The 20,001-nt window shown below is 47.4% G+C and overlaps 5 protein-coding genes and 1 long non-coding RNA gene across 9 annotated transcripts; 3 read left to right on the forward strand and 3 right to left on the reverse strand.

Annotated features, from left to right (window-relative positions):
- Positions 1 to 66: 66 nt before the first annotated feature.
- Positions 67 to 3,673, reverse strand: LOC143148474 (uncharacterized). Its single transcript, XM_076314846.1, has 4 exons — positions 2,899 to 3,673; positions 1,697 to 1,998; positions 1,081 to 1,620; positions 67 to 1,012 (listed from the first exon to the last, which is right to left on the reverse strand). The coding sequence occupies exons 1-4, from the start codon at positions 3,148 to 3,150 to the stop codon at positions 220 to 222; spliced, it is 1,887 nt and encodes a 628-aa protein (XP_076170961.1). The 5' UTR covers positions 3,151 to 3,673; the 3' UTR covers positions 67 to 219.
- Positions 2,907 to 6,844, forward strand: LOC143148487 (uncharacterized). Its single transcript, XM_076314877.1, has 2 exons — positions 2,907 to 5,435; positions 6,714 to 6,844. The coding sequence occupies exon 1, from the start codon at positions 4,672 to 4,674 to the stop codon at positions 4,981 to 4,983; it is 312 nt and encodes a 103-aa protein (XP_076170992.1). The 5' UTR covers positions 2,907 to 4,671; the 3' UTR covers positions 4,984 to 5,435; positions 6,714 to 6,844.
- Positions 5,671 to 10,184, reverse strand: LOC143148489 (uncharacterized). Its single transcript, XR_012992490.1, has 3 exons — positions 6,427 to 10,184; positions 6,185 to 6,271; positions 5,671 to 6,100 (listed from the first exon to the last, which is right to left on the reverse strand). It is a non-coding gene; the product is annotated as an uncharacterized LOC143148489 (long non-coding RNA).
- LOC143148486 (uncharacterized) lies at positions 5,767 to 7,059 on the forward strand. The gene is made up of 2 exons (XM_076314875.1): positions 5,767 to 6,757; positions 6,873 to 7,059. The coding sequence occupies exons 1-2, from the start codon at positions 6,461 to 6,463 to the stop codon at positions 6,924 to 6,926; spliced, it is 351 nt and encodes a 116-aa protein (XP_076170990.1). The 5' UTR covers positions 5,767 to 6,460; the 3' UTR covers positions 6,927 to 7,059.
- Positions 6,924 to 9,519, forward strand: Wus (TM2 and DnaJ domain-containing protein wurst). The gene is made up of 5 exons (XM_076314868.1): positions 6,924 to 7,343; positions 7,532 to 7,679; positions 7,880 to 8,244; positions 8,317 to 8,424; positions 8,770 to 9,519. Exons 1-5 carry the CDS (start codon positions 7,056 to 7,058, stop codon positions 8,974 to 8,976), a joined length of 1,116 nt encoding a protein of 371 aa, XP_076170983.1. The 5' UTR covers positions 6,924 to 7,055; the 3' UTR covers positions 8,977 to 9,519.
- Positions 10,185 to 10,632: 448 nt separating the features above from the next.
- LOC143148473 (uncharacterized) lies at positions 10,633 to 19,674 on the reverse strand. 4 transcript variants are annotated; one of them, XM_076314844.1, is made up of 11 exons: positions 19,038 to 19,673; positions 18,576 to 18,971; positions 16,433 to 16,600; positions 15,330 to 15,672; positions 14,880 to 15,269; positions 14,283 to 14,473; positions 12,191 to 12,320; positions 11,524 to 11,664; positions 11,253 to 11,437; positions 10,965 to 11,188; positions 10,633 to 10,896 (listed from the first exon to the last, which is right to left on the reverse strand). In XM_076314844.1, the coding sequence occupies exons 3-11, from the start codon at positions 16,592 to 16,594 to the stop codon at positions 10,773 to 10,775; spliced, it is 1,890 nt and encodes a 629-aa protein (XP_076170959.1). In that variant the 5' UTR covers positions 16,595 to 16,600; positions 18,576 to 18,971; positions 19,038 to 19,673; the 3' UTR covers positions 10,633 to 10,772. The 4 variants fall into 4 exon arrangements, with proteins under 4 accessions (XP_076170959.1, XP_076170960.1, XP_076170957.1 ...); XM_076314845.1 differs by having other exon boundaries at positions 15,330 to 15,565; positions 18,576 to 19,674; XM_076314842.1 differs by having other exon boundaries at positions 18,576 to 19,673.
- Positions 19,675 to 20,001: the final 327 nt, after the last annotated feature.

Raw genomic sequence — 20,001 nt, forward strand, 5'->3', positions numbered from 1 at the left:
GACGAAAAAAGCAACGCAATTAAAAGAGAAGATCGAAAGCTCGATAATTGCACAGTGATAGTTTGTAAAGCGTAAGTAGAAAAATGATTTTATTGATAAATGCACTTGGGTATGAAAGATTACTCCTTTACCTAATTACACTAATTACATCGGTTGTCGCGCGAGCGCGTCGATTTTTGATAAACTCCCAATTGCAAAGTATTGGAACAAACGTTTACTTCAATGTTTCTCTTTGATTTTTTCTTCGTTCTCGGAATCCGTGGTCGTCCATTCGTGCTCGGAACACTCCGTACAAGTTTTCTTCGACGTTTCCACCTTCTTCTCTTCGGTGGCGCTAGAGGAATCCGTGTCGGAAGAGTCCGCGCTATCGGAACTAATCTGTTCGGAATTTTCTTTGTCCCACTTGGATTTTGAACGGGGCGCGTCTTTCGGCCCGTGGGTTTCATCGGCGTTGAACGTTTCGGAGTTCTTCTTCGATTTTCTCTTCGAGGTGTCTTCGGAAGATTTCCGATGATTCCTTAATTTGTGCCTAACTTTCTCGCGATTCTCTTTCTCTCTCCATGGATACTTATTCGAGCGACTACGAGTCTTCGAACGGTAACTTCTGTCGTCGGTTTTCGAGGATCGTCTACGGGAGTGCCTCGGTGATCTCGATTCGTCGCAGTCGTCGTCTTCCGTTCTTCTTCTCCGGTATTTCTTGGAACGTCTTCTGGAGGACTCGGGCCCGTTCGAAAACTCGTTGTCTTTGTTCTCGTCCTCGAAATGTTTTTTGATGCTCGATCGCTGACGTTTAATCGGGATCTCCGCGTTATCGGCGAATTTATCTTTGGCAGATTGATCGTGTCGTTTGTCGCGCGTAAATATTTGCCGATGCTCCGCCTCGTCCGAACGACGATGACGTTTTTCGATGTTCCTCGTGGTACGTTGCTGCGGTTCGGGTTCGGGAGACTCGGACCATCTCCAGTTCTTCCCGTCCTCGGGATCGCTGCCATCCTCCCATTTCGATTTGCTTCTGAAAATCGAGAACGAACGATCATCGATCCACCCACAGCTTCGATTTATTAAAAAGTAAACGCGTACCTGTATTCGGTTCTCCTGCTCGTGGCTTCCTGAGAGGACGAGGTCGATTGTTTCGCCCACCTGGGCGGACTTTTGATATCGTACTCGTCGTGGGGATTTTTAAACGTGTGCAGAAAATTGCACGCTCTTCCTTTCGGACATTTCGTCATCCCGCAGACAGCGCTCCTCCAAGATTTCAGATTCGCAAATTCGCAATTAAGCTGCCGACCGGCGTACCAGCGACCTTTCAACTTTCTCATTGCCCTTGCTGCCTCTCTTTCGGTATAGTACTCGACGTACAGATTACCACGTAAATGAACCTCGGTATTGCAACAATACTTGAGGGTCTTTATTCTCCCGAAGGACTCGAGTTCCGGGACCACGTCCTTGTAGAATTCGCGAAAATGTTGTCGCGTTTCCGAACTCTCGAACTCGAGAGCCACGTCCGTGTCGTACTCCGCGGAATTCTTTTCCAAGGAGAAATGAGTGTAAAAGCCGGGTACCAATATCACCTTGCTCAAACACACTCTTCGATGATTCCTCGAACAAGTGTCGCCGTATCTGGAATAATATCAATTTTTCAAATCGTAGATCGCTCGCACGCTCGGACGATTCCGTTGATTACGATTTCGTTTACCTGCAAGCACCCGTTTTCCCGAAGAAAGGACAAAGTTCTTTTCCAGGTTGACTGTCGATAACTTCGCGCAGAACTTCCGGAGTCTTGATCCCATTATCGATGTAATCATCAATCTCTTTCAACAGCTGTTCCCGCTTTCTAATGTCCTCCTCTCTTTTACGTTTCTCCTCCTCCTGTTTCTTGCGAATCGCTTCCTGTTTCGCCTCGAACTCCTGCCGGATTTTCGTTTCCTGCTCCAACTGCTGTTGTCGGGCTTTCTGCTTTCGTTCTTGTAGGATTTGCCATTCTTTTTGCGCTCTTACCTAAACAGACCGAATCGAAACGTGTAAACGGTTGCACGAAGCTTTCGGTGTCACGATCGGCTTGATCCACGAGCTTACAGGTATCGAATAATAATTCACAGGTCTCGGTAACCACATGTTCGTACTATTTTCATGGTCACGACAAAGTTCCGATTGACATTGCACAACCGATCGAACGCGCGTACTATCGACTGTGAAAACAAAATAGTTTCGATAAGAAACGAGGCAAACGGTATACAGGGTATCTCAAAAAGACGGGACGAATCGAAACGAAAAATTTCTTCGTATTTTCCCATTTTCCGATCCGAAACTTTGTTTTCGAGACACGAGTAATTCGATTCAACGGGCTTTGACTTTCAAGGGTCGCGCGTGACCCACATGTAAATACGCGAAATAGCGCGCGAGCCCGATTCGGCCCTATCGGTCGTCGACTTTCATGAATTATTACGACTCGAAACTATTCAGCGTGCAATTACGTAAAACTCGTGCCGATACTCGAGCGAAATGGACAAAATTTTTCTTATTCGTTTCCGGCAGGCTCTAGCATATACGATACTCGCGTATCACGTGTATCGCACCAGTAGATTCTTTCGCCTAGATACTGTTCCGATAACATCGATGAATTTAACGGTTGTAGAAAATACTCCGTATTCCGTACATCGTAACGTCCCGATCGAGCAGAGTTTCTATTCGTTCCAACGATTCGATCAAATATTCCCTATAAATCTTGTCTATCTCGTGGACAAAGTTCGTCGAAAATCGTTTTCGATACGACTTTGATCGGCAGCGTGAGCAACCTTGTAATAAAATTCAAAGGAAACGGTAAACGTAATAATAGTAGCGTGTACTCGGTAACGGTATCTTTCGTACGAACTTTCAAACGGTAGAATGAAATCTTACCTCCTCTTCCAACCATAATCTTTCGCGTTGTTCGTGTTCCTCTTTCTCTCTCCGGTCGTTTTCTCTCTCGGTGAGTTCGCGTTCCTCGAGCCACTTCAAATAGTCCGCGCTTTTCTCGAGTGCTGCCGTCAGTCGTTCCGCATCCGCTTCCCGCTCGGCGGCCGCCTTGCGACGCAGACGTCTGCGACGTTCCTTTTTCGCTGTTCGTCGCCACTCTTTATGGCTTCGTTTCGTCGAGCAACACCCTTCCATCACCACACATTTTCCACGAGGAGGAATACCCGTGCTTCCTTCGTCGATATCGTGAATCGTTCGAGGCTCGTAAAGCGATGGTCGTTGGACATCCAACGATCGATTCCAGCGGAGAATTGCAGACGACACGTGCACGCCGCCATGTTACCCTCGAAAGAAGGTTTCGATCGAGATTGTCCCCATATTTTCATCAAAGTTACGAAGAGTGTAGCGCCCGGGAATATTGTTTTCTTTTATATTCGACCTTGCGCGAAACGAGGGATTCGATGAAATTTTGATCGCAAGTGAAATTTCGAGGAAAGAAATTCAGATTGAATACAATTTATCGAACGTACCAGTTCGTTTAGTACGTACATAGATGCAACTTGAATCCGATGACAGAGAATGCAATAAAAGTAGCTTTATGTATATCGTATGGTCGTCAAGGTTAAAGGTTATTACGGTACGCGTGTTCGTTGACATTGTAGGGAGTTATTCTTCCTAGGGACTTTTTCTTTGACGTCGTGCGTTTGTTTTCAAAGATGGAACCTGTTTTACAACCGCGCTTGTAAGCAGAGTGACCGCTTGGCAAAAATATTTTTAATCAATTTATGCAGGAAAAGGTATTAAATTTGAGAAAAATGTACCAAATGTTTATGTTTTGTTTTATTTAGGGGATTTTACGATACTATTACTTTATTATCTTATTAAATTAACACGGTAAACATAAAAACAAAAGAATTCAAAATTTATCTCACCGTAGTCACTCGTAGATGCAATAGAAATCCTAATTCTAATTTAATTATGACTGTAACGCGTTCGACTAATTACTTACCACTTAATTTTAGTTACACTTTAGTGTTTAAAATAATGTAACATGTAATTTTTCAGCTATTTCTCGTGTTATTTATATATCTACAAAGGGTTCCCACTCCTGCCTCTTTTATTCGTTTTTCACTTGGTACTTGAAATTAAATTTGCATTTCGCTTGTGTTTCGAAATGTTTGCACGATGAATCGTTAAAGTTTTGTCACTATTAATGCTTATATTACAAAATTTACAATAAAGCAGCTTTATCCAAGTTGATCCAAGATTTAAAAATGGGATCTTTCAACCGTACTTCTTTGAATTTTTGTTTATATGATTTTTTCAGCTTTTTATAAGTTCGTACGAACTATAAAATTTAAATCTGAATTTGAATCGTAACTTGCACTACTTCTTCTTTCGTCCAAATTATCAAAAGTAGCTTATGAATTATCGAGGTCGATAAAATTTATACTTTTAATGGCTCGCTTACATCCTTCATTAAACGATGAATCGAAATTAAGAAAGTTATTCTTGCGATTCGCTCGTGTCCAAAAGGAAAATCTAAATAATATTTATAACGAAGAACTGAATAAGTTTATCTTAATCAAATTAATAACAACACTTTGAATTGAAAGTTAGCGAGCAGCGAGAGTATTCTGTCTAGGCTAAGAAACAGGACCGTCTTTTCCGATTGTCTTTTTATTTTATTATTCAAACTTCCCCAACCAAACATCGATGGCAACTTTTACATCTTACAAAGTCAAATTTATATCACCAAATATGATATATGTGGAAAATAAAAATAGCGTTAAAATTCTCATACGGTTATTATTACTATTATTTTTATTATTCGAAAGGACAAAAGTACTAGATTTGTTAGTCAACGTATTACGTAGAATACTAGTAGTGGTTACACTGCTTGTAGATCAAGTTCGATCGAATGTATCGACCTATGCGTATAATTATCTTATTGTTACGTCAGATTTTGCAATCGTATATACAAAGAAGTTTTTATATAAACAAAAACTTCGCGTCGGAGTATCGTAAAATATTGTAAACAGTTATTACATGCGTATACAATAATAACAAACGATATCGCACTTTTCCTTGTACAATTTACCAAACAAATGTTATTCCATAAATGTCCTCTATAAATAATAAATGCGTTTATTTTTCAATTAGAATTTGATGTATTCCTTTATAGAAAATGTAATGAAAAAATGTGGAGGTAGAGTAAGCGACGAATCAAAGGGAAGTTTATTTGATTCAAAGTCAGTCAAAAAAGCCAGACGGATCGCGTTGATTTTTGTCCTTTTGCGATAGACGCGATGCTTTGGATGACCCACGAGCAATGGTGTTACGTTGCTACGGTCCTGTAAAGGTACCGTTACACGTGACAGAGCATTGAACCACAAATGGTACAAACCAGTGCGATGGAACCAGCTTCGGTAACAGGGTTGCCAGGAAAAAACCCATGAGGTGAATAGTGAGAGAACTAGGTATAGTTAGTGTTGTGGCTCGTACTGTAGCGAAAGGTAGGGGACGAAATAACGGGTGTCCTGTAAGTTCTATATCGTTGCATTGTGTAGGGTTAGAATACTCAGGTGTTTTCAATAGAAAATTTTGAATAAAATTTCAAAAATTATTTATTCATATTATTGTTATAATGTAAAATATTGATTATCAAAGCATTTATAAAAATTGTGTAAAGTTAAAATAAAAATATACACGATGTGCATAAAATGATTATATATTCAAAGAACGAATAACTTTGTCGATAAAGTATTTATAAAAGCTTATATAGAACGTAGGCATAAATATATACAAAAACATACACAAAGCATACGCAAGAATATATACAAAAATCTACGTACAGTATACGTACAAATTTACACACAAATAGAAAAACAATACAAACAGATAGTAATCGTTATTATTGCTTTTGTCCATGTTGTCTGGTAGTATTATATTGTGTAGTTTGTTTTCTTTACGCGTCTCTTGCTTGATTTTAATATCTTTTTGAACAGTAGACGTTTGGCTGCGAAAACAGTTCCCTTGCATCGAGCTAGCTACAGCCAAAAAGAAAGATCCTTCGATCAGAATACTACGAATCTTTTTCTATTCACCTTCTTTGCAGACGATAGGCCCGTACTGTCTTTGGTATCTGTCGATAAAATACAAATTACTTGGAAGATGTTCCTTTCTTTAACTTTTAAACTTGTATACAAACATTAAATATATATTTTACCCGAGTCGTTAACTTCATTTTTAATATCCATAGTGCTGGTAACAATAATATCGTTTGGATCCGATTGTCCTTTGGCCATGTTGTTACCTATTTATAAAGTAATACGTAATGTAATGTATGTCTAGACGGTTCAAAAAGGAGCCATTGAGAGAACGAATAACTTCATAAATAAAGAAATACTTATTGTTAAAAGAAAATCCTTTCTTAAAATTTAAACTCATGCACGAATAATCAAAATTTACCTTACTCGATTCTTTATCCAAATCGCCGACAACAATGATTTTCACCAATTTACAAGCGTCTCACACTGAACGTCTCATTGTAACCAAATTCCGAATTTCGAATGTTGAAAAAGGCGAGTCGAGTGTCACTCGTATCCTTGAAACTAGTTCAACTCTAGGCCCTAGACACGTGCCGAACAATACAATACGATACGATACGATACAAGACACCCGTTATTTCTCCCCCATCATCGAATTTCTCCCACTATTCGTCTCGTGGGATTTTACTTGGCAACCCTGTTCGGTAGTCCTTGAATTGTCGCTGACACGAATCAAGGACATAAGTGATTCTGTGAGTCTTATATTCCGGTAAAGACAGACGGTTGTGTCGAACATGTTGTCGACACGTATTCGCTATCGCGTGTAACACAAACAACGTGGAATGTCACGACAATTATTGTGTACAGTTTGTGACCGATGCAAATGACGAATATCAATATAGAACCGTGACTCAGAGATAAAGGTTTTTTACGGTTTGCTACGTGTGCAAGGATATTTACTACACTGTTGTTTCTACGTGCTCGAAGTGGACAGACTACTCGACGCCCGAAATGAGAAACGCGTGATCCGACTTGCGGTTAAAACGTCAAATGGAAACGAAAATGGATCCGAGAAACGGATTGAACGATAGAAAAGGCAAGAAGCAAAAATCTACATTTTGGGCTTACGTGTTGTGGTTGTTCGGGGGCCTGGTCGGAGCGCATCACCTGTATTTGGAACGGGACGCTCATGCGTTCGTCTACTTCTCGACTTTCGGTGGAGTCGGTGGTATCGGATGGCTCCGAGATATCTACAGGATTCCCTCGTATGTGGCAGACGCGAACGAAGACGCTCGTTTCATCGATGATTTCAAACACAAAATTCGTGTCAACCACAAGGTACATACTTCGACGAAATACACGTGCGAACTTGCCGCGCGAATTGCACGATGTTTCAAACTGCTGGGAACAAAGATTACGCGTATTACCCTCGTTGTCGTCGAGCAAAGAAACACAATTACGAGTTTCGCGGCCGGTCTCACGAAGAAGAAGAGCGAACATAATGTAACTTGTATTCGACGTTTCAGCCGCCGATCTCGACGGTGCGATTCATTGCTCAAAACGCAGTCGCGTATATGTGGGCCGAATTGTACCGTGGTGCCATTCCACAGGACGAAGTCTGCGGCATTAATTTTCGGTACCTATTGATCTTCACGCCGTTGGTCGTCGCTTTGGGTAAGAAATCGTATATCGTTTGACAATTTCGAAATCACAAGGTAGGTTTTACTTCCATCGAACTTATCTTGTACGATTATTCACGACATGCTTACAAGTCAAGGTTGAATTTTTATCGGGAAAACATTTCCGTCGATATTCGTTTCGTGTCGATCGAATATGGCCTCTCCACGACAGTACTAACGGTCACGTTTAATTAGGTGTCTGGACAGTCGGAAATATCGGTAGGGAACAGGGTTCTATAGGAGTCGCCCTCTGGTCGGCGTACTTGTTTTATCCGACTCAATTCTACATCGGGGACGATAACCTGTGGCTATTCCTTATGGTGCTAGTTTCCAGCTTCTGTTTCGATACGTTCAGTAAGCAATGGAAACTGACGTCAAGAAAGAGGAAGAACCCCTGCCGACGGGCATTTTATCTTAGCCTGGCTGTGACGGTGTATTTATTTTTAATCGGCTGTCGCCTATACTTTAACACGGTTATCATCAACAGCGAGAACGAAGAAATGAAATTTCCCGAAGCGCTTTATCATTTCTTGGGGTCTCCTATATGGTTTGATATTAAGGTTAATTTGACCAAGAAAAAATTAGTCTCTCACGAACGCGAGCGAAATTTGATAAAATTTTACTTTGTTCAGATCAGCTTGCAGGCAACGTGGAACCACGCGAGGCATCAAGGATTATGGGCAACGTGGACACAATTGGTGAATCTCACCGATTTCGAAGATGAAATGAACGCCTATAAAGTAAGCCCGTCCGTCTTGCGAAATTTCTTCCTCTACGATAAGTATTAGCGAGGGTTGAAGAACAACGAGAACGAGATAATGAAAATAAAAGAGAACGATTAAATTATTAGTGGTTTTAACGTACCCACTTGCGTTCGTTGTTCCGAATGTTCTTACATACTAAAGACCAATGACTCGCACCGTAGGTTCGCGCACGCTTATCCTTACACACACGCGTACACATTTATACTTCCATACACGATACGTAGATAATAAAGATAAGGATGTTACCGATCTACGGTTGACGATTCTAGTTGTATTTCTTCGCATTGTAAACGGCGCTAAAAGTAGTGCACTTTGTTGCAGGTTTTGGGACTTAACCAAATGGCTACGCAAACCGACGTAACGATCCGTTGGAGAGCTCTTTCGAGGGACAATCACCCCGATAAAATAAAGGGCACCGAAGAGGAAAGGCGAAAAGCTCAAGAGAAATTCATGCAGATTCAACAGGCGTTCGAAATTCTTTCGAACGCAAAGAATCGTAGACAACGCCGCAACAGAAAGTTCATCTAACACACCGTCGCGTTGCAATCGTTTCGTATAGCGATTTTGAAAATATCCGACATCGCCCGGTGGCGATGATACCGGTATTCGTTAAATTCCCGACGAGCGAAGATGTCGGTATTCGAAAATACCCCCGACAAAAACATTCCGTCTTTCCAATCATTTTACGATACAGACGATACGTTCGGTTCTTTTCCATCGACCTCGTTCTACCTCGTTGTATCTTACTTCAACGGTATAAACATTTTTCAAACACGGTACCGAATCGCGAAAATCGACGTTCGCGAATACGTAAACGGAACGAAACAGCGAGCGCAACACCTCAAAGTCTCGTTCCGCGATAACGATCGCGCGCAGGGTCGTCCCGTAACCCTTTGCGGATGGAACGGTTCGAAGCCGAGCATTCCATAGAGTCGAGCCGTTGTAGCGATAATCGTTCGAAATTGTCAGCTGCACGTTATATCGGCCATAGCACTCGAAAGTGCCAAATTTTGAACACGTGTACTTTCATGCGCACAGCACCCAAAGATTTAATAAAGTACGTTTTACTCATTCGCTAACATTTTTTATTAGAAATTTAAATTATTAATATTAAATCACATATAATAACAAAACCATAAATATTTAATTAATAATTTTTCTTTCGCGCGATAATACGTGAAAACATTCATCGACGCGCGAGCCTACGTTACGTTCCTTGCGCTAGCATCGTGTATCTTTTCGTCGTTTATTTTTCGAACGTACGGCACACCTCCGTCTTGTCAATTTCGAAGTTACTGCCGGTCGACTGGTACATTTCGACGCGAATGGGAAAATTTGCAGAATCATTGGTAAATATCGTTCAATTTAGTCAACCGCGCGGCTAGTTTTGTCAGATTTGTCTCTTCGACCAGCGATTCGTTGATAAACGATGTGCGCGTTAAGTATTCTTTGTCCGGCTCTACTGATTTTCTTCGACGAAAGAGACATCGGTTGTTCTGGCCGAACGCGTATACGAGTTTACGTCGAACGAATGGCTCTATCGGTTCTTTTTGCCGAGTGCGTAGATTCGTTGATCGTCCGCAAAGGGGTAACGATCGACTCCGACGGGAAAAAAGTATCGTTTCGAATCGCGACGATGGAAGTATACGGTAGAATAATTTTAATACAAAGACGTTTATTTAAAAGTTCTTTCCACAATCACTGCGTAGTTGTAAAATATCGTGTTGCCCCCCCACCCCCACCCCCTCGTCTCTGTTTTGCGCGCGCGAAACGAATTGCGAAGAGAATTTTTGCATCTCGATTCGACGTACGGTGGTTGGAGCGTTTTTTGCTCGGCAACTGGATGAGTCAGCCGCGACTCTGGTCGATTCTTCGGTGTTTCCGACTTTCGACGCGTTGCACGCGTTGCTGTTCGTTCCCGGCTCGTACGCGGTCCATCGAGATCGTAAACCAAAAATAAGTCGGAACGTTTACACCTTCGACCGCACCATTTACATCGAAAATAATCCGGAGCAGCGGTTGTAACGCACGACGGCACTTAAATCAACCGAGCTGGAAGAAAAGGATGATTTATCCGGAACAACAATCTCTCCTTTTGAACCCTGACATTGCGAACGCGCTCGTTGAGAAATACGCGATATCGGTTAACTGGAAACGTAGTAGCTCCACAGAGGTAGGAACCGCGGCGAAATCGCAGCGCGGACGAACGAATTTCGAGAAGATCGCGCACACTCGATGGATTCTTTCCTCTGCGTAGGCGCGATCTATCGCTATTCCGTTTACCCGTTTACTCGCGAGCTGACTCGCCGATAAATTGTATCCGTCTATTTGCTCTTCTTCTTCGATCGCGATGGTTTCACCGTCGTGTTTTCGATCTTCTCCGTGAAACTGGAGCCGTACTTGTCCTTCGATTGCTCGAGAAAGTCTTGCGGGGACACCAACGTCACTCTGAAAGACACGAAAGGGTAAAATGTATCCGGGACTAGTCGAGGTCGAAGGAAATTCGAACGGTGTACCTGAGCTGCGGCACGCTCAGCGGTCGAAGAAGACTTTTCACCACGGGTGGGACTTCGCTGGCTTTCGGCAAAGCGGGACTGCTCGCGCAAAGGGCGGCGCTGGTCAGTTGCGAGACCAAGGAGAAATTTCGATCGGGTCCCGAGGTCGTGCGAAATACTCTTCTGATCTTCGATTTCAATCCCGTGGACGGCGGGGAGAGGGGCGCCGTGGGAATGGGTATCAGCTGTACGAATCAATTTTCTTATTCTCGGACGCAAATCGCGAATCGTTTACGGAGATACGTTTACCTTCCCTTGCAGCACTTTCGCCGCCAGTTCGGGCTCGCTGCCCCATCGGCACGACGTCGACCTCTCGAGAAGTCGATGCCTGGCGAATCTCTCGATGACTTCGGCGCAGACGTACCTACCGCAGAATCTGGCCCATTGTTCCGCCCGCAACCCTCTCCCGTGATCTCTCAACGTTGGATTCGCACCTTGAAACGAGCAGCGAACGACGTTACGAGCGCATCCGCGTACGAGCACGGAAAGGAAAAGTTGCCCCGTAGGCTCTGTTGCTCACCGGCGAACAGTAGAATTTTCGCGCACTTGGTCCTTCCTTGAAGGGCGGCCTTCATCAACGGCGTGAAACCCGCCGCGTTTCTAGCGTCCACCTCGATGTCCGAACACCTTTGGAGTAGAATGTTCAGGCATTCCGTTTGGCCTGAATCGTGGAAAACGGGACGGGCATTAAATCGAGATTGCGACGTTAACCGGCGTCCTTCGAGGATTCGAGTGTCCGCATATTTCGAGCGAACGTAACAACGCTCGGCCGTGTTTTGGCTCGAAACGTTCCTCGACGTATGCACGCGCGTCACCGCGGACCACGCGCGTTTCAACTACCCAAGTACGCCGGTTATTTCTGGCACCGGTGACGCCGCGGTGCGATCCTTACGGCATCGCGCGCCTCCGATTCGACCACCCGATATTATTTTCTAGCAGCGCGGCACAAGTGTTTACGAAATTTATGCCCCGCCACGTGGCCGTCCCGTTCTTACAATTGCGCGCAAACCGACCGAAACGATTGTCCTCGATACACGGAACCGAATTTTATCGCATTTTCCCCGACGAAGACGCGTTTCCTTCCCCTTTGCAAATATTTAGCGAACCATCGGGTCCCCCCTTAATCGATCGCGCGTTTACCGGGACGAGTCGCGTCTTCTCTTTTTCAACGGAATGCGATCGCTTACCCGCTTGCGCGGCAAAATGTAGCGGCGTGTTGCCCTCGTTGTCGGGAATATTCGGATCCACCCTCTCGAACGACAGAGCCAGCTCCAACATCGCCGCGGCACCGTTCCCACTCATGTAGCTTATGGCGGTCTGGCATTGCAAACAAACAAACTCGGTGACGGCTCGCTCGGAAATTTCTTCGAAAATCGCGTCACTCCGGTAAACCGTATCTTCCAAAGAAGAACGGTTCTCTTTCGCTCTCGAACGTTCCGTTAACTCGGCATCTTTGCTCGTTTCGTTCGCGACGCGGTTTTCGAACACCGATCGAACGTCACGCTGGATCGAGACCGTGGAAAGATTCGTTCGAGTACCGTTTCGCGTTCTCCGGTTTGGAAAGACGCGCAATAGGCTGTGCGTCAAGGGTCAATTCATCAAGTGGTTACCGACGTTGACGCGATCGCTCCAACTCTATTACTTTATTCGTCCGGGCGTAGCAAACACGCGTCAGACCCGCAATTGCTTCGCGCGACGAACAACCTCCGATTCCACGGGGGGTTGGGGCTGAGAGGAGTAACGGAAACGAACGGATTTGTTTATCCACCGCGCGTCGAAAAGGTTCTTCGTAACGATTCGACGATACAAAGAACCGGTACCGGAAGAAACTTTAATCGTTTCCTGTCCCCGTCCGCGTTCTTCGACTCCTTCGATAGCGCGGCGTCGATTGTCCGCGAGTTCGATCGCCTACGAAAATTCGTACTCGCGAACGTAGCGATCGAAATCGACGTTACCACGTCCGAGCCGACTCGTTAACGTCACCGAGAACCCGATTAACGTCTTCTTCGACCGAATCGGCGACCGTGACCCGAAACGATTCGGAACAGTGACTCCCAAATATTTTACCAACGAATCGTTCCCCGTATCTACCACTCGACGTTACCGCTACCGATCTTCTCAGTCGCGTCGCGGTTGAACCGACGTACCGAACAGAACGGAAACGCGCGACGCTCGATTTTTCTCGTTCGACGCTGCCCTCGAGGGAAGTCGTTAACGAGCTTGCGCATCGATTTCTCGTAAAAGAGAATTTCCTCCGTCCGCTATCGTATCGAGAAAAGAAAGGGAACGAGTAATCGAGCCCGAACCACGATCCATCTTCCGTAGCCACCTCGAGGCTGTCCGTCTCGTTCGCGTCGGGCAACGTCTTTCAATTTGACAACCACTGATTCCGAGCGTGCACGCTACGAGCCTCGAAAGATATCGATGCCACCTTTTGCCGTGTAAATTTACGCTTTCCCCTCGCTCGAATCGAGTCGTCACGGAAGGAAGCGAGGTGTCTCCCGGCTCGTCCACTTTTCGAACCGAGTTCAGCACGAAAACGATTCCTCGCCACGTAGCGTTGAAATTGTCCTCGCGCGTGTTCGATTGTAAAGATTCGAAGATTCGATCGCTCTTGAATACGCAGGGTGCGCGTCGCGAGTCGAGGTTTCCTGGTTTCGACGCAAACGACGAAATTTTGTTTTAATTATAGCCCGATGTCACCGCACATGGAATGCGCTCGACGAGAGAAATTCTACGCGAAGAACTCGGGAATATTAAAACGGAATATACGCCGGAAGAGGCGCGCTTCGTTCGGAAAGAGGACATCGTCCTCGTCGCGATTCCGTCGATCTCTTCGCGACAATGAACGTCTCCCGGTTCGTCGATGCTCACCTTGACACTTTTTCGTACCGATTCTCGTTACGTCGAGCGCGCGCGAAGCTAACAGCTAACGCTTGGCGCCAGGAAAGTTACGAAAATACCATGGTTCGTAGAAATTGTTCGCGATTGGCTCCGTTTTTGATTGTAACTGTCTTCGCGGCCGTGTACCGGCTCGAGAACCGCTTCCTGGTTCTCGTCGCGCGTTGTGTACGGATCGGTGACGATGGAACGAAAAATCGAAAGTCGAAGGAAATCGATCCGGTCCGACTTTCGTTCTCTGCGATGGCTCTCGCCCGTCGATTTGCGTATACTCTTCCAGCGAACATCGACGCCTAGTGCGTTTCGTTACGAGCGTTTCCGGTTCGGTGCAGTTTCGTATACTCGATTTGTAAAGTGGCGGTATCGAAGGACACTTACCCTGCCGCTGCCGTCGGCCACGTTGACGTCCATGTCTCCGAATCCAAATTTGCGGACCCGAGTCGCGATTCGATCGAGAGCCGCGTCGTCGGCATCCCTGGCCGCCCTCAGAAGGGCCGATCGGCCCTCGGAGGGTGTGTCCCACGACGGCGGCACTTTTTCCACGATCGTGTTCTCGAGCACCTCGCGATCTAGAAACGGAACGCGACACTCTCGGTTAAAAGGATTTTTGCGAATCGTTTCGTAACACGTGAAAATAGACGAACGAAGAAACAGGCTGTCGATGTTGGCGTTGCGTCGCGCGCATCGGTTCGCGACGAACGTCTTTATTTCTGTAACGACGTTCGGTAAACAGCGCGACGAACCGTTCGTTTCCAATTGTATCGCGGTGTTTCCCGATTTCTTTGTCCGCGCGTAGAGATCGGTTCTCGTGAAGCATCGTCGAAGAAAAGAACCGCGCGCGAACGTTACGGTGTACGATTAGCGGTGGCCGACGAGGAGAACGAGGACGAGCAGCCCCGTGAGCCGCGATCCACTTCGTAACGTTTCTCTTCCTCGAGAGGATCGATCGCGGAAATGCGTGCAAAACTCGCGTACCTTGCAAGACACCCTTGCGATAGACCTTGACCTCGTGAACGGCGGTTCTTCTGTACGGCGCGCGTTTCTCCTCGAAGCTGGTGTCGGAGCTGAAGGAGACCGATTTCTTCACGCGTGCGACGTTCTTCTTTCTTCGTTCGACCGGCAACGTTTGAAAGCTCGGTGAACGTCGGAGTGGTTGTCGATCGCCGGTCAGGATCGAAAAGTATCCCTTGATGGTCGAGGGTTTGGCAGCGGCGTTCGTCGGTGTCCTCTTCGAGGAATCGTCGTTCGGTCTCTTCTCCGTGGTTTTGCTCGCCGAGTGGGCGAGATTGGCCAAAAAGGCGGAAGACCTCTTCAGAATGCTCTCCTCGGTCGGTCTTCGTCCCGTCTTCTCCGACGACGAGAGACCTGAAAGAACGCGAAGAAACTCGTTTGAATCAGCGTCGGATCGAGGCCGACGGTGCTCACCTTCCGCGAGATCGATGGGCACGGAGAACGACTTGCGAATGGCTCGTCGAAGCCTTCCGAGGTCGTTCGATCCCGCGGCGTCCCGAGGGAGTTGTTTACCCGAGAACTCTTCCCCGTGAAAGGTGTCCCGGTGTTTGGCGCGGGTGTTCGCCTCGAGGATCCCTCTGCTCTTCTCGTTAACGATGCACGGCGCCGGCGTCTCTCTCGCCGCGTAGTTATTTCGAGCGAGCTCTCCCCTAGAGGCGACGATGCTGTACTCGTTCACCGTGCAGGTACTGCCCTTTACACGAGCGGCACGGAGACCGTTTACCTGCCAGTCGTTCTCGAGAATCCGCCGGGCTTTCTGTACGAATTCACCCGTGCCTGTTACGCGAATCCGTCCACGTTTCGGTCTCGGGGGGGAAACCGATCGTGATACGTTTCGAATCGAAATTCAGATTTCAGCGTTACGAGAACGCGATACGAAAATTTACGATCGTTGCTCGAGGAGAGACGACGAGAACCCGAAGAAACGGATCGAACCGGCGAGTTTATCCTCGCGAACGCGAAGAGAATCGAAACTCGGTGACGCGAACGAAACGTAAGCGCGTCGAAACTGGAACGTTCTCGCGGAAACTCTCGGAAATCACTGAGGCGTCGGTGTCGCGGATCGTGTATCGTGGATCGTGTATCGTGGATCGTAGATCGCGGATCGAGGATCGGCTCGCGTCGAGGAGTAGGAGAAGTTCCCTGGAAGGCGAGCGGTGCCTTCCGGATCGCCTCGCAAGACGTGCACGCGAGTTCTACCGCATCCGTTTCGACTAAACGCTATTTATATGTCGGTCGAGTCCTCGCGTTGCTCGGCCGGTGGCTCGTCGCCGCGACTACGCGCGGCATTAAAGCTCGGCAATACCGAGTCGGTATGCGAGCAATACGCGCGCATTTCCCTCCGGGCGCGTACCACGACCGTGCGGCATTCTTTCCTCTTTTTCCAATTAACCGGCCGGCCCGCGGATCCTCGGACGTACATTTTTCAACGCTCCGACGCCTCGCGTTCTCGTCCTCTCCTCGCGAGTTAAGGAAATATCGACCGAGGCACCGATATCGCGCCGCGGAGAACTTACTTGGCGAACGTTTCGTTGCACGCTCGATAGAACCGGGTTGTCTCCGATTTCGTACTCGGTTCCACCGTGCAACGAGGAAGCTTTCCCAGAGAAGGGCTCCTCCCTCGTGGTCGGTCCGGTCTCCCGATTCCTCGTCCTCGTTCTCCTCGATCCGGATTCCATCGAGTACTGTAAACACGACCGGCCGAACAAACGACGTCAATCCGATCGATCGAGGTCTACTCGAGCCAACATCTTCCCCCGAGGTTTCCTCCTCCGGACAACCGAACCGAAACGAATCTCTTTCGAACGCGCGAATTATCGTGTTATCTCCGTACTCGAATTCGTATCGTGGCTCGAACCGGTCGCCGCCGCCGGCGCGTTAGATTCATCTCGTAGCAGCTACGCGATTCGTGATTTCGACGTCGGCGTCGACGTCGAGGACGCTCGCGCGGATACCGAGTTCCACGCGACCGCTTTCGCTCGTCTTTTTCTCGGGCCCGTGTGTTTATTTTGGCCGCGTTACATTCGCCCGAGAGGCTCGTCGTTCTCGTCGTTCTCGTCGTTCGCGTCGTTCTCGTCGTTCGCGTCGTTCTCGTCTTTGGCGTTCGGCCAATATTTATTCGATTCGCTTTTGCGCGAGAATCTATCGTCTTCGACGAAACGCTCGACACCGGCCGTTTATCGATATTTCGTACTCGTCGCTGTGAAAAGTCTCCGGCGCGCGAGGCGGAGAGCTCGAATCGATGATCGTAAACAAAAGCGAAGAAATGGTATCTCCTCGGTAGAAATTCGGACGTTTACTCGGCAACGAGAAAGTCGTCGGGGGAAAACGTACGCAGTTGCGGAATTATTTTCATTCCGAACGTCGTGTTTCGAAAAGATTGCATCGCTTCTTGCGATTCGACGAAAATAAGCGCGCGACGAGCAAAAAAAGGACAAAGAAGGTTGCGCGCGTTGACAATTGTACGTATTCGTTCGTTTCCCGAGTTCCGGATGCGTCAGAGGTAAATGCCCGAGCGCGATAAGAAATTGCCAACCGATCGAAGGAACGAATTACGTTCAACGGAGAGTGCGGCAACCGCTGCTCACTTTTGTCCACTCACGATTACGAAACAATCGGGATCGACGCCATCTCGTTCGAAATAGTTTCGCGCGCGTTCCTTATTAAACGGCGCGAGAATTTCTTCCATTCGGTGGTGGCACGATCGATGGATAACGCGTACAAGGCAACGGGTCTCGATTTCGTTTGGAAGGAACGCGAATATCCTACGAAACGAAACTTTCGTCGCGCGTGTTTTCCGTCAACGAACGGCCGTATTTTTCAAAAAGATCGACGAGCGAGATCCACGTTTCCCCGAAGCTCTTAAAAATAACGTCGACTCGGGAGCGATCGAACCTTCGTAAATTTCTTTGAAAACGGTTCTCTCTTCGCGAGTAATTCCGATCGTTGTTCGCGGAGTGAAAAATAACGCAGAGTTCGCGCGACGTGGACATAAATTTGGAGAACGACGAGCCGTCTGGCGTAATCGGGCTCCCTGGTCGAGTAGCTTTCGTTAGGGTGTGAACGAGTGGCGCGTTACGAGTCGCGCTTTCCAAACGCAACACGGTATCGATGAAAATTCATAAGGGAACTCGACGAAACCGGTGAAGGGTACCGATGTCGATAGCACGCGCGCGATTTCATCTAGAATAATAATCGCGTCCCGGTGATAATCACGCGCGGCGTTGTGTCATTGACACATTTCGAGGGCGACGATAACCTCGGTGAGAAATTGCTGGGAACCTTGTTGCACGATTCCGAGCGTCTCGTTTGGCGGATCGGTTCTCATTTCCACGTAAGAAAGTTCTTTCCTCTAGTGACCAGGTTCGGTTTAATTTTAAACAAGGTCGACGTCGGGCCGTAGAGATCGGTAAATTTGTCGCTTAACGTCTCGTGACCGTGATTCGCTAGCGGGCGGCTTGCGATCCGTAACGAGTTGCTGCGAAACAAACATCGTTCGCTACGAACGATCCGATCGTCTCTCCTGGAAGGATAGCGATAAATTGATCGAGCGCCGGGTAAATCCCGATTACGATTAGCGATATTTTTCGCGAAGAGATGCAACGGAAGATCCGATCCGGAAAAGTTTTGCGCCGAGAATTTCGTTCGGAGATACGTTACCTGCTCTCGATTCGTCCATGAAAATGCAACATCGACGATTCCGTTCGGGTATCGTGCTCGAAACCGCGAGCTTTGCGATCGCTATTTTTTTGGTCACCGGGCTCTCCGCGAGAACGCACAGGCGCGCACTTTTAAGAGAAACGTTCACTGGGTACGAGCCGGCGATGCGTTTGAAATTTCCAGCTACGTATAGAAAATCTATCGGAGAGGGAAATTCGAAGCGTCGTTAATTCCATCGAGCAACCGTTGAAACCGATCCGCTCGTGTAAGGGTTGATCGAATACTGGGCCAAAGTTTAATTCGCACCCTAGCTCCGAAAGTATCGCGAGGGTCGTATCGCACGCTCTCTCGTCCGCGCAGTCGCGGACTCGAGCCAGGTGTCGGTCTCTTCGATACCTGGTCAATGGAAAACAAAAGTATTTCGTTTGTTCTCCGACAGCTGCTAGTTACTCCGCGAAATACCTCGGGCACCCGAATCGAAGACAAGGATCGATAGCCCCGTTCGGCCGGCGATCACCGAAGAGAGCTCGCCGCGTTGCTCGCGCTCGATCCTCGAGCGTACTCGAGATGCGTCTTCTTCGATATCTTTCCGATCTATTTTCGTGCGGTAACACGCGGCCACCCGATGCGAGCCACGCACGTGCTCGGAAGCTCCGGTGATTCAAGATCAATTAGAAAATCCGAGCCCACTAAAAATAGTATTTCGAATGCTCCGCGTTACCAGTTTCCTAGCTGTTCGCGATGAACAGTGCGCGCTCCCGTAAATACGATTTCGAACGACAAAATGTTTCTCGGTTTCTCGTTGTCCTTTGTCCGTTCTCGAACGTAAAAACGCAACGTTTCGACGGAACGCGGGTCGATCTCGCGTTTTTTCGCGTATTTTTCTTCTCTCCCCTCCCGTCTTTACGATCACTGCCGTCGACGCGTCTGTTTTTCGAGCGCCGCGTACCGTACCGCTCGAAGATGCACTCTTGTTCGCGAACCACGCGTGGAACGTTTCGTCCCTGAAAACGGTCGATGGAAATCGACCGCGTCGAAGAGTCGCGCCGCGAAATCGTAAACGCACCGGTTCGCGAGCCACTAAGCTGCGCACGGTCGCTTCGGTTTTATGTACGTACTATTGGTAACGGTCACCGAGGAACGAGAATTCTATTTCTGCGGTCGGTTTTCCGGATTAATAAAAGCCCGGCGGAAAAGTGGGATGGGCTACAACGATCGAGATATCGCGAGCCGGCAACCGCGACCAGATGGAAAAGATTCGAACGCGTTGAACGATCGATCGGAACCGAAACCTTTCTTCCCGAATTAATCGTTAAGACGAATAACGCGAACAACGAAGAATCTCGGTCCGTTCCGGAACCTTTGGCGCGAGTAATTTATTCGGGCGATACGAGTCGTTTATGCGGGAGCGTCGAGGCACGAAGAT

This window comes from Ptiloglossa arizonensis, chromosome 6 (assembly GCF_051014685.1).
Source record: "Ptiloglossa arizonensis isolate GNS036 chromosome 6, iyPtiAriz1_principal, whole genome shotgun sequence".
NCBI lineage: Eukaryota > Metazoa > Arthropoda > Insecta > Hymenoptera > Colletidae > Ptiloglossa > Ptiloglossa arizonensis.